This window comes from Loa loa (assembly GCF_000183805.2).
Source record: "Loa loa unplaced genomic scaffold supercont3.399, whole genome shotgun sequence".
Classification (NCBI taxonomy): Eukaryota; Metazoa; Nematoda; class Chromadorea; order Rhabditida; family Onchocercidae; genus Loa; species Loa loa.
Window position 1 is genome coordinate 35858 of NW_018108579.1, and position 14248 is coordinate 50105.

Below are 14248 nucleotides of genomic sequence, written 5' to 3' on the forward strand. Positions count from 1 at the left end.
CTCTCTCTCTCTCTCTCTCTATATATATATATATATATATATATATATATATATATATATATCGATAAATTTTTTAAAGCATACTTTGAAAAATTCTTTTTGAATAATTCTATTAAGCTGCCACAAATTATCTCCTTTGTAGAGTGAAAAAAAGTTGAAATGAGTATATGTGACAACTGGAAATCTAGAGGAGCAAAATGCTGTTCTATGCGCAGAAATTAGAGCCAAGGGTTTTATTGGACTGAGCCAAAGAATTCTGTTAGACACAATCATTTTAAATGGGTGATAACTAATAGTTATCTATCATAAACTATCTACCATTTCTGTCTAAATTTATATCTAATTATTTATTAACTTAATCTTCTCTCTCTGTCTTTCCCAGGCACCATCCGTTTTTTTTGCGGCTAATTAATTTGGACAGGTGAGTTAATATATACAGCAATTTTTTAGCAATTTTCAATTTTCTTAAACAATCATCCTGCTATGTCAACCACCAACGCCTTTTGTAGAATCTAATGAGTCAAATTTCTTTTTCCTCAAGAAGTTTTAAAAAGACATTAGCAAATAACAAGCAATCATTTATTTTAAATTCAAACGACTGAAAAATTAATTTTTTTTTTTCAATAACAGAATCTAGTAAGTAATCATTTTGTGTGACACCGGCGGAGAATTCATGAATGAAAGAATCGGAGGAATCTGAAAAAGTCTGAAAATTAGAAATCGAAATGAGGAATATTTGTGGATGTATTTGTACAATCAAAAAAAGAGCATAGTCCACTTTCTTTTTTTTTGGAAATATATCAGTTCATTTCCCGAACCAATCAATAATTTATTCCTCATTACAGTGGATAGCTTTTAATCATTTAATCTATCTATCTATCTATATATAGATATATAGTTGAAAAGTTTTTACATACATGTTTTTCTTTGTCAATGAATCGATCGGCATCATCCTTCATAACTGTTTGGTAATGATATTCTTCAGCGAATCGATAGCGCTCGAATAGTAATCTCATTAACTTCTAAAAAACTTTTGGTAGTATAAAAGTTTGGTTAATACTTCTCCTCTTCTTCCCAAAAAAAAAAAGACCCTTTTAAGATTTTATGTAAGTTGCGAATTAACTTAATTAAAGGGAAAACAAATCCTCATTGTTATTAAATTTGAGGAGCATTGTGCAGAATTGCAAAGCATATATATAAGAGTTTTCGAGTATATATCGTAATATATCAATTAATTATTTCGGATAGACTAGTTATTTTAAATTAACTATTTGAATTAATATATATATATATATATATATATCATATGATTATCTCTTATCACTGAATGCATAATGTTAGATAAAAAAAAATATTATTATCTTTTAAAAATACATTAAAACAACGATAGTGCATGAAAAGTCAAATGATCGATAGTTTAACTAAATGAATAAATTTATTCCAGAATATTTGATTATCTCTAACGCTTATCAATCCTAGATCTTTTCAATGAATTTTATCACTAAAATTGATCTATCCTGATTATTTTTGATCAAAACTGAATTAAATTCATTTCTTTGAGATATGAATAACATTTTTTAGGTCAAAGTCCAACTTACCAAATACAAAAAATCTTGCTCAATAACATCATTTAGGGATGGATTCCAAATCTTAACTGGAATCCATAAATCCTGAAAATGAATATATTTTGCAGCTAACAAATTTGAGGTTAATTTATATGTGCATATATGCGCTACTGCAGTTATGTGATTCATGATCGGTAACTTTCATTGATCATCAATATGAAATGTATTTACATCATCCATTTCGGAATATCTTTAAACGGTGACGATAAGATTTTTAAACAATAAAATTAAATGGTAAGACATTTTTTTGTAATTTAGGAGAATTCCGGAATAGTTTGTTCATATTCAATAAATGTTGCAACATTTATCAATTATGATTTGTACGAAAATTTACATATTCTTTATATATATTATTACAATTAATTTCAAAAATATAACAAATTATTTGAATATTTCATGAAATTATTTAAAAAATTTTATTAATTCATCATATATTTATGTACACTTACTGGATAAACAAATGTAAATTTATTTGAAAATATTCGTCGTAATGCATAAGTTGTATTGTAAATGAGATTAAATGGTGGTGGAATAGCAGTAAACCAATCGAAATATTCTGCATAGATTTGACAACGAGTGAATTTCCATTCCAAATCTTCATTTTTCTATAATTTAGGAAAATTTCGGCATAGTTATTGCAATATTAAAGCATTTAATAAGAATAAAAGTAAATGTATTTACTAGCAAAAATTTATTAAACCTAAAATCCTAAAAGTTTAAATTAAGAATGTTAACTTATTGCTATCAATTGAAATATTTCATATCGTGTTTAAAAATGATTTATTTTGAAATTAATGAAGAAAAATTTCATGGTAATGAATTTTTCCTTTTTTTTAATCAAAATTTTTGTTTAAATTAAAAATATTTAACTAACCTGAATTTTATCAGCTGTTCGAACTAACATAGAAATCATTAGATTTAGAAGTGTTATTACAACAGCAATATGAAAGGCTGCAATTGTAATTTCGCCGGCATAATTAGTAAGTGGATGTTCGGTAGGCTCTTGATTAGGACCAGCATTACCCACAATAAGCTTATAATCCCAAGGAGCAAGATAGCCATAAAATGACCAATATAGATTACGAAATGTTACTCCTATGCTAGAAAATTTTAATTGAATTAATTTCAAAGAAAAAATAAAAAATAATGCAGCAAAAGAAATAATGAAATAGATAGTTTAAAAATGATGAGATTTAAAAAGAAAAAATGATGAGAAAATGATAAGATGATGAGATTTAAAAAGAAAAAGATGATGAGAAAATGATAAAATGATGAGATTTAAAAAGGAAGAAATGATGAAAAAATGATAAGATTTATAAAGAAATGATGAGAAAATGATAAGACTTAAAATAAAATTATTACAAAATTATATGTAACCAATTGAATTTTTATAATCTACATCCATCTTATAATTGTTAAATACTTAGCTAATCAGTTTAATTTCTTAATATTTCATTTAATATAAATATTTGACAATCAAATATTAATTTTGAAAAAAAACACAATTTAAATATTATTCTTTTTATAATCATTTTTTTTTAAAATTTCTTTTCAAACATATGAGTATTATTTTTTTTCTCTTTTTGTTTTTGTTTTTATCATACCTAGAATAGGTTTCTTTTTGTTGAATAATATTTCCATCTTTATCCAATACACGATTTTCATTATATGCTTGATACATAGTATTGATACCCAATGAAAAGCATATCATTATAATAGCAGCTACTGATAGGAATATCATAACATTATGAATACATTTTGAGATTGATATCCAAAAAAGAAATTAATATTAAAAAAAAGAAAGAAATTCTCAAGTTATTCATTATTTTTCTTTTTATTTCAAATTAATTAATGTTTAACAAAGGCTAATTCATGTAATATAGATCATAATTAAAGGATTGAAATCATAAACATATTTTAGTAGATTTGTGCAAAGTTAAATGTTAATTAGCACAAAAAGCATAAAAGATTTAGTGGAAAAATCCATGTTCTTATGATATGCTCAATTATTATTAATAATAAGCTGAACTGAAACTTCATCATCCTACAATATTAGCTAATATTAGCTAAGCATAAGTAGCATAAATAATGAATATTGGAATTTTTTAGGTTGCATAAGTCAGAGATGAAAAAAAAATGTTAGATCAAGATTTTTAGATAACATAAATCAGGAATAATAAATATTAGATCGAGAATTTTTAGATAGCTTAGGTAAGGACTAATAAACATTAGATCAAGATTTTTTTAGATAGTATGAGTCAGTAATTTTCAGATGGTATGAGTCCTAAAAAAGAAAATATTAGATCGAGGTTTCTTAGGTAGCATAGGTCAGCAATATTAGATCGAGATCTTTTAAGCAGCATAGAATACGAATAATAAATATTAGGTCGAGATTTTTGAGAGTAGTATAGGTGAGCAATATCAGATCGAAATTTTTTAGACAGCATAGATTAGGAATAATAAATATTGGATCAAGATTTCTTAGGTACTATAAGTCAGTAATATTAGTTCAAGATTTTGAAGTAGTATAAGTCAGCAATACTAGATCGAGATTTTTTAGACAATGCAGATCAAAATTTCCAATGTAAAAGTTTTAACTCCCTTCATTTCATATAGTTCAGTAGACTGGAAGAAATGAAAATTATCTTTCAAGAAGTGCGAATATGCTGCAAATATTTTATGCTAGACAATAAGGGTATATGTCGTGAAAACGAAACCTCAAATAAATTCATTCACATTGTAAATTAATGCTAACGATACTATGAATCACTTTTAACATATCTACATTCCTTAAAATTATTTCCCACACTTTTTTGTTGTTATCTTATCTAACCAATTTACATTTTTATGTTTAAACCCTTAATTTCTCATGTCAATCATTCTGTTTAATCTTGTTATAATGCTTGTACCATATCCGGTGTGTTTCGATTCTTGAATTCTTCATGTAAACTACTCCCATTTCTTAACACATATAATCTCGGTCCCAAACCAGAGGGGATTCTTCTCTCCTCTTCCAAGGATATCGGCTTCATATCAATCTCTTCTTACGATAAAGGTTAATATCCCTTACTGTTGCTTATTCATAAGACAAATCGACTTCCTATCAAACCCTTTCGCAATAAGCGCTTCACTTGGATAGATTTGATTGGAGTTTAATGACCCAATCTCTGAGCTCGGCAAATAAATTATCTGGCAGTCATTATTATTTCACGACAGTATATATAAAGCTTCAGAATAAGTAATCAACTAAATAATTATGGGTATATATAAAGTTTTGAAATAAGTAGTTAACTTAGTAGTTATATGATTTCTTCAATTTTTAATAATCATTGTGGAAGAATCCAGATATACCATTAACGTCTAAGCTAATTAGTTAATCAATACTTGCCTAAGTGGCACTGTACTGTTGTAGAATTACTAGTCCAGAACGAATTTCTTCTTTGGCCAGATTGTTCATAATATATGATAATTTTAAGTAACTTAAGAGTAAAGTCTTCAATTAGTTATGAATAGGTTAACTTTGGCTTATTTGTAAAATTTTCATATTTTCATACTTACAACAGTTGAGCCAATATTACGCCATAACTGTAAGTAATACAAAATTCTCCATAATGCCATGACCGAAGCCGCACCAAAATAAATATCGTAAATTATCGAAAAGTCATAATATACCTAGAATTGTCGTAATTAGGAAAAAAGGAAAAATTTGTTTTCTGTTTTCTAAACTTGATTTCAATGATTAGAAACAGAGATTATTGATTGATTCTTATAAATTTAAATTCTAGAAATCTGCGAAAAGGTCTTTAAGAATTGATTTTTGTTTAAAACATCAATTTTTTTTTAAATTTAATTTGCATTTTATCTAACAAAAGATGCATTGCATAAAAGTCAACATATTACTGTATAACTGCAACAAACCCAATGTCTTCGATGCAACTGTTTTAGTCCATCCTGATGAATGGTAGCTGTTGTCATAACAAAGCAAAAAAATGATCCCGAAAATAGCCATATGAAAATAAGATCAAACCTGAATTTTAATACAAAAATTTTCATCGTCAATCAATAAAGTGTTAAATTTAAATTTAAATGTTGGTGTCAAATTTAAATTTAAATTATTTTTTTGAGTTTAAATTTAAATTAAAATTCAAATTTACTGCATTTTCTTTATCTTTTTTACATTATTGAAATGAAAAAAAAAACGAAAAAAAAGTGAAAAAAACTTAACCATCGCCACCACACATTGTAAAATCTTATTAAACCTTTACTGGCAAATTCGATATAATGTATCACAGCCATACCATAAACATATAAATATACATAACTTTCTAATAGTAAGCGTAAATCTGTTTAAAAAAAATTCATTTTCAATTCAATATTTAATGCTTGATAAAATTCATTTCAAATTTAAATCCAACTTAATAATATAAAGTTTCACAATCACTTTTTTATTATTTCGACAAATCGAATTTGTCTTTCTTTTTTTTCGTACTAATTTTTAAAAATTTTCTTTCTAAATAGATGTTTCAATGGTCATTCAATAATTATGAAGTGACAAAAAAAGTTTTAATGTTACAAAATCAAATTTGTTTTAAATGATAATAAAAATTTATTGATTTTTTTAAACGAACTGCTATTAATAAGCGATCGCTCAGATGATCGCTCACCCGTTCTACCAAAATATCGAATAAAAATTAGAATGCTGAGGAATAGTATATAACTTGCCATTCTACTCATATATCTAAAAATTTTATCAAAATTTGTCTGGTTTTGTTTTCATACAAATTCCTCTTTTCTCAAAAGGTAAAGTGTAATTTTTAAAAGTTTGTTACTGCTATAGGTGAAAGTTTAAAGATCACGAATTTGATCAATACATTTTCAATTTCAATACCAGTAAGTTAACTATAAACAAACAAAGAAAAACACCATTGCCATTCAATCAGTATTTCCGTCTTTGGCTAGTTTATTATTTTAATTATTTCTAATATAAATTTTGAAAAAGAATATGAAGTGTGAATATTTCAGGACAGATAAGACAGTGATAAAATATACTAATTTACCTTCCAAATTGAGACTTAAAAATTTTAGTAAACCAGCAATAAAATCATAACAATTTACCTTGCCAATGGATATTTAAAAGTTTTAATACAAGCGCCAGCGCTAACTGCATGGAGTAATGCTAATATCGGATAGAATAAGAAATGCCGAAGTTTGCGACTCAAATCTTGACATTTAAAAGTTTCACTGTCTGTCCACATTCCACGCCAACAATCTTCCATTGTTGCTTGAACACCCAACGATGACAAAAACTGCAAGTTTTGATTCGCTTTTTTTTCTTTTTTGGAAAATTCGCATTTTGGAATGACTTTGAAATTGTTATATTGTTAATATTCATTTGAAATCTGCTCACTATTTGGAACGAAAAAATATCACTCCCACTATCACTCTTATGAATAGTCCTATCATTGTGTAAACCCCACTATCATTCTTATCAACAATGCTATCAGTGTGTAAATTTGCCAAGTATGCTTCAATGTAAATATTAATATAAGTGATTTAATATGTAACAATTATGATATTCAAGTAGTTGATCTAATTTTTAGCATAATGAGATAGTAAGATGTAAAATTCAACAAAAGTATGCCTCAAATATAAATTTAGATTTTACTAGATTTGGATACACATAGAATAAGTATCACACTTACTAAATGATTTTCCTAATTAAAAAGAAAAAGAAAATTGATTTTCGTACCGGTTTCATATGAGCTTTTAGAGCTAATTGAATACGTGGAAAATGTAATTCGCAATCAGCCAAAGGTGATCCAACTTTACGTGACAATAACACGTGGATTTCTTCTGTAGTCCAACATTGCTCAGCAATTTTAACCGCAAATGTCATCACATTCTGACGTAAATCTCTATACGCCACCTATATTCCATTGAAGGTATTATGTAGCTTCAAAAAATTTTTTAGCAAATGGAAATATTATAATCGATTTGTTTTTTCCAAAAAAAAAGAAAAAGAGGCAGAAATTTTGCCGGATAGTATAGATTATTAATTAGCATAGATTATTCCATAAAACTCATAATATTAGAGAAATTCGAATTTTCAAAGATTTTGAAATTTTTGAAAGTTACTGGAATGAATGTTGTTAGATATTTCAAAATTAGCATCCAGAATTTCAGGTAATTATTATCCAGGAGATGATTTTCATCAAAAATGCTTATCACTGATAATAGATAATGCGATGGCTCAATTTATCAGCTTAAAGCTTACCTTATGTTCTTTTTCCATTTCCTCGCATACTTGCAAATCAGTGGCAAGATTGAATGCAGCAAGCAGAGGATCAGTGCATGCAAGCCATAAGAATGGTTCGCTACTAATTGCACGATAGGTATCCAGCAAAATTACACTATTTGTCATGCAATGTGCGCTACGTGAACATTCTTCGCAAGAACCTTTGCAATATTTATTTATTTTTTTAATTTACAAATACTAAATTTAATCTTGGACTTAATTAATCTAATTCAAACACAACTATTGTTTTATCATGGTAATTCTCAGATTTAATAAACAAATTGTTAATTAAGAGAAAAAAGGTTCGATTGATGGGATTTTTTCCTTTTTTTTAACATGATAATTACTAAAAAGACAAAAAAATTCGCTTTTCTTATTAAAAAAGAAAATTTTTTTGTTTTTAAACAAAAAAATACAAAACTAAACCAACGAAAAGTTAAAACTTACAATCAGGTCGATGTGGCAATTGCATATAATGCTTCCTTAGAAGTAAACATTGAACGATTGAAAAATTATTACATATGCAGGCAAGCATTAGTGGTGTCATGTGAGCTGGGAATGACTTCGATTTCCGACACCCTAAAAAAAAAAAAAAAAAAAAGCAAAGAGGTAAACATATACCTTGTGATCAATGTGGGGTGCCCGTTGTTTGAAATTGATATCAATATTAAATTGGGACAATTATTGTCATTCTGTCCTTGTCAAAGTGATGTAAATTGCATTGATCACTTTCAATCTTATTTTAGTTTGTGCATTGTTAGTGTAGCAAATATAATTTAATGTAATACTGGAATATCTACGAACCATTGCGTTCTTCACCAGGATATTCCATGAAAAGTGATAAAATGAATTCAACTAATGGCCGACTTCCGATGCAAATTGCTGTCATCAATGCTTCTTTGGTTGGTTCAGCTGATGTTCGATCAATGAGTAATGCAAGAAGCCGCTCTATATGACCCTAAAGAGGATATTTCCGAACAAAAAAAAGTAACATAAAAATTCTCCCCATCTACAATATAGCTGTTATGACTTTTAACATCTGGCAGAAAAATTGTTCCCTTAAGGTATTTTTAGCGCATCCCTAATAACGTCTATTATTCAAAATTAATTTTAGTGTTTATAGTGCACGAATAAATCAATATTTCGTCAATAATGAAAAGATAAGTTCAGCATTCTTATTTACTTCTTATTCATCTATAAACTGTGCTTGTCATTTTTTTTTTTATCAATATGCATTTATCACTTTTTAACAATTCATTCTTTTTTTACAACCCAAATCATTTTTCAAATTGAAAATTTAAAAGGTTTATTTATTTTCCTTTAACAATTTGAAATATGAAACAATCAATTCATGATTTTTATTTCACCAAAAATCTTATTATAAATGAGAGTAAACAAATCTTCTAAATTACTAATATACAAACTTACGGAGGTTAAATTATGAAAATCCTTAAGAATTTGCTTAATAACTCTGACATTTGCGCTAAGTACAGCAGTACGAAATTGATGAATTGTAGCATCCATTGATTTGGTTGAATTCCATTCCACTCGTCCATCATAAGCAATTTTGGAATGCGGTAAATTTGATACCTGATATTTTGCTACTAATTGATGTATTACCTAGCTTCTTTGTTTTATTTGGATAAACAAATGTTATGGAAAAGTTATGAAGTGGTTAAGAAACAAAGTAAGATTCAGAAATTTCCAGTTGAAATTGATTAATAAGTTTAACTTGATTTAAATAATGATCCATCGCTTGTATAATTTAATTCTTCCGTTTACTTCCGTTTTTGCATCAAATTTGTATTTATCTGTAAAAGCGACAATTTTTCAACCTTTATTTCACGTTGCAATGGAAATCATAGGTATCGTCAAAACCTGCGGCATTCTAAAATCATATAGGTATCGTCAAAACCTGCGGCATTCTAAAATCATATAGATATCGTCAAAACCTGCTGCATTCTAAAATCATATAGATATCGTCAAAACCTACGGCATTCCGGATAAATTCATTCAAAGGTGACAAATTTTTTGAAAATACATTTGGAGAAATACCGACCGTTTGCCAATAATTCTAGCGAATATGTTTGTCTTCTTTGCGTTAGAATTCCCGTTTTTATTGTGCAAATGTTATTTAAATTTGATTTTACAGATTGAATTATATTGAAGATTAAGCTGCCAATTCTAACTGAAATTTTTATTTAGATTTTATTTTTATTTAAGGTTTATTTAAATTTTCTTTTATTTTCTTTTTATTTTTTTCAAACTGTCTATTTAAATTAATTCCACACTTAATCTTTTCCTACTATATGAAGCCAACAATATTGTTTCAAATTTTATTTTTTACCGATATTATACGTGTTCCCAAAAGATTTTTTTCTTTTTTAGTTTAAAATATCTTTTATTTTAATTCAAATAGGTTGCAAAATTTAAACGAATAAAGTTGAATAACGTGTAATTAATGTAACAACACTTTTTTTCTCAAATTAGTAATTTTATTATTAGCATATTTTGTATGAAATATATATTAAAGGAATGTTTTAAATTATTTCAAGTATATCTAATGATGTAATAATTTTGCAAATTGTTTCCATCTTTTCCTTGTTCATTCACTTTTCATACAAATTTAAAACTGTTGGAAATATTTTTTGAATATATATGTATTACTGAGAAAATAACTTTGAATTGATTGATAGCTATTTCTTTCGTTGTCGTTTTTTTTTTTCTTTATCTTTGTCTAATCAAATGATACTTCTGCGTTATCTTTTAATTTGAATGAAATTATGAAATTAAAGAATGATAAATTAAAGGACAAAGTAAACTAAATGATACATTTCAAATCAGATGAAAGCATTAATTGATCATTTCATTTCATTTATTTTCATTTGTTTCTTTATTATCACAATAAAATAAGATGAAAATTAGAAAAACAAAAAGCTATCCACACTTTTTTCTCGATTTAAGTAATTTTACATAAAAAGAAAGAAGAAAGTTGAGTAATATTAAGGATAAATTTAAGCAAATTTAATAGCATGAGATCATCATAATAGGCTCCAATGAATAGTTTATTTCGAGACGAATATTTTCAGCCATTACATTTGATAATTTTGTCAAATTTAGCGAAGCAAACTTTGTCGTTTATCCATTCATTGAATTTGCAAGATTCACATATCCGTTAATCATGATCTACAACAATGTAGATATACATATTTGTTAATTAATTGATCTTGAGGACAGTATCATGCATATACATATTCGTTAATCTTTGATTACTTAATTACTTGAACTAAAACTAATTACTACTATGCCTGATTATATAATGTTGAACATTTTGATAATTTAAAACTATCTTTGATAATTATTCCATTTCTTTTTTCTTTATTTTCAAATGAAATTAAAAATTATTAACAAAAACTTACTAATTTGACAAGCGACGATTAACGAACGTTTCCTAAGTAAAAGTCGTTTATATGCTTTTATGTAGCGAATACATCGTACAATTAGATAGAGTGTATAAAATACAAATATTGATATTATCATCATGAAGAACATTAATAACATTAGACGTTGAGAAACTGTTAATTCTTTCTAAAATTTTACAAATATTTGTTGAGGTATGATAAATTTTAAAGAATTTAAATTGGTAATATAAACAAATATTAAAAAAATAAATTAAAATTCATTGTTATTGTTGTTTTCTTTTTTTTTCTAAAGAATTTTTGTTTAAATTTAGTAAAATTATTAAGTTTAGATTTACTAGTATTTTTAACCTGCATGTTTTTTTTAACTAAATTTTTATGCATTTTTTCATCATCTGATTCATCCCAATTAACATCATTAATACTAGGAGATGGTCGAACAGCAACGGAAACACCAAATACTTGCATGAAAATGACAATTATTGCTCGTGCTACTAATGTTGGATACAATAATTTTTCCTGAAATTTAATTTAATTAGCTTAAAAAAAAAAAGATTAAGAAAAAGAAAAAAATTTTTTTTTTCTTGTAAATGTAACAATAACTTCCTGTAAATTAGTGAATAAAAAGATAAGAAAATACGAAATTAGTTAGAATTTAAAAATTAAAGAAACTAAAATTAAAATAAAAAATTAAGAAAATAAGAAAAAATTCGGAAAAAAAAAGTGAATAGCAAAAGGAAATGATTAAACAGTTGGATTAAATGAGTAAACAATAAATTGATAAATAAATAAACAAATTACCTTATATTTATTAATTCCAAAGAATAGAAGTGCGGATGTTACACCATACATAATACTAATTGGTATCAATATTATCATAAACCATAGGTCATTATCGTACTACAATAAATTAAAATTTTAAACTTGTTTTAGTTTTAATTTCAAATTTTATCACAATGTAACTGATACATAGATAATACATAATTATCAGTAAGTATTTGTAAAATTTAAAAAATAAAAATTAAAAAGTATCATTTAATGTCATCAGAATGTTATATTTTTTTTGGAATTTTTTAATTTATAATATAAAAAAGAAAAAGAAAAAAGTAACCTGTTCATCAGGATTTGATGGTATAGCAATATATGCAATGGAATATAATAGTAATAGTACTGATAAGACAATTTCTGAGCTAGCTAATATCATCAAACCATTAACCAAACGACAGCAACAACAAAGCCATTTTGGATGTTCTGGATCAAAATCCATTTACTCTGAAAACTTATCAAATAATTATAATATATTAATTGCAATACTGTGAAGTTACGATTTGTAAAATAAAGTTTTTTTTTTTGAGATTTTAACAATATAAAAACTTTTTCCTCAAATTTATGAAATCCAAAATATTTATTGAAATTTTTAAGAAATTATAATAACTATGATTGTTTAAATGAAATTTTGAAATTATCATTAATTTAAATACTAAATTAAACAAGAAGATGCTTCTCTTGTTTGAATTTAGGCACTGTTTCTTTTTTTTTTTTCGAAAATTCATTCATTTAAAAATTTCAAACTAACGATAATTGCTACTAATGGAGCTCAAAATTAATGACTATTGATTTTCATTACAAGCATTAAATCATTAATTATCCAATATATTCAGATGATATGTTGATTTTTATTAAATACATTAAATCATTAATTATTGAAAATGTTTGGATGATATATTAATTTTCATTAAAAGCATCAAATCATTAATTATCGAAAATGTTTAGATGACATATTGGCTTTTATTAAAAGCATTAAATCAAATAATTACAAATTCTTAAAAGTAAAAGAAAAGATATTAATAGGTATTAAATGTTATTAAAAATTATCACAATTTTTTACCCAATATATATTGAAAATCTATATTCAATATCATATATTGAATATATTCAATATCATATATTATATATTCAATATCATATATTGAAAATCAATAGACATAAAAGCTAAAAGGAATAATTTAGTAATGAAAATTACCAAATGAAGTAAATTAAAATATAAAATATGGTTCAGGAAAGATAAGCTTACATTTGTTGACGATTAGATGATATTAATTTATTAGCTTACAATGATTGCTATTAAATCTGATAGATTAGCTTAATGTACGCAAACGTATACGCTAACGTATACGTTAACATCATACCGGTATTAACACTATAACAAACTACTTTAAAACTTCATGTAACTTTAAATAAGTTTAACTTTAAATGGAGATGTATAAGCTATGTTTGTGACAACATAATACCGGTATTATCCCCCCTCCCCCTCCCCTAAAATAAGTTATTGATAACTTTAAATCAATAGTTTATCTTTTATCCAATAATATCTGATGCTAATTGCTATTTTTATGCTATTAAATAAAGATTTATTTTGACTTTTTAAAAATTAGAAGTCGTATTAAAATTTAAGAAATTATTAAAAATGATAAGTTTTTCTTTCTCTCACTCCCTGTGATCGTTGTAGAATTTTGAAATCATTGTAAAATTTCGAAATCATTGTAAAATAATCATTGTAAAATCTCAAAATCATTGTTAAATAATCATTGTAGAATTTTCGAAATCATTGTAAAATAATCATTGTAGAATTTTGAAATCATTGTAAAATAATCATTGTAGAATTTCAAAATCATTGTAAAAATTTAAGCAAAAAATGCGAAACAAATACATCAATTTTTTAAACTTATTATGATGAGTAAAATACAATATCGATGGTTAAAATAGACGAAAAAAATGCATTTTTAATTGATAGCAAGAAGAGATGAAAAGAAGAAATAATTTGTCCTTTTCTCATTTAACAACTAATAATTTGCTGAGATATTGAGAATCAAAAACAAATTTTAAAAACAACAAAAAAAAGAAAAAGA

At 25.6% G+C, this 14248-nt stretch overlaps 3 protein-coding genes across 3 annotated transcripts; all 3 read right to left on the reverse strand.

Annotated features, from left to right (window-relative positions):
• Window positions 1-633: 633 nt before the first annotated feature.
• Window positions 634-3336, reverse strand: LOAG_07701 (hypothetical protein; the record flags this gene model as incomplete). Its single annotated transcript, XM_020447515.1, has 6 exons — window positions 634-696; window positions 918-1022; window positions 1599-1670; window positions 2075-2230; window positions 2500-2725; window positions 3230-3336. 6 exons carry the CDS (start codon window positions 3334-3336, stop codon window positions 634-636), a joined length of 729 nt encoding a protein of 242 aa, XP_020302263.1.
• A 3400-nt stretch (window positions 3337-6736) lies between these two features.
• LOAG_07702 (hypothetical protein) lies at window positions 6737-9807 on the reverse strand (the record flags this gene model as incomplete). Its single annotated transcript, XM_003143235.1, has 7 exons — window positions 6737-6931; window positions 7375-7551; window positions 7900-8081; window positions 8368-8499; window positions 8725-8878; window positions 9349-9510; window positions 9799-9807. 7 exons carry the CDS (start codon window positions 9805-9807, stop codon window positions 6737-6739), a joined length of 1011 nt encoding a protein of 336 aa, XP_003143283.1.
• A 1109-nt stretch (window positions 9808-10916) lies between these two features.
• Window positions 10917-12606, reverse strand: LOAG_07703 (hypothetical protein; the record flags this gene model as incomplete). Its single annotated transcript, XM_020447516.1, has 5 exons — window positions 10917-11106; window positions 11340-11508; window positions 11691-11858; window positions 12141-12239; window positions 12451-12606. 5 exons carry the CDS (start codon window positions 12604-12606, stop codon window positions 11096-11098), a joined length of 603 nt encoding a protein of 200 aa, XP_020302264.1. The 3' UTR covers window positions 10917-11095.
• Between the last annotated feature and the right edge of the window lie 1642 nt (window positions 12607-14248).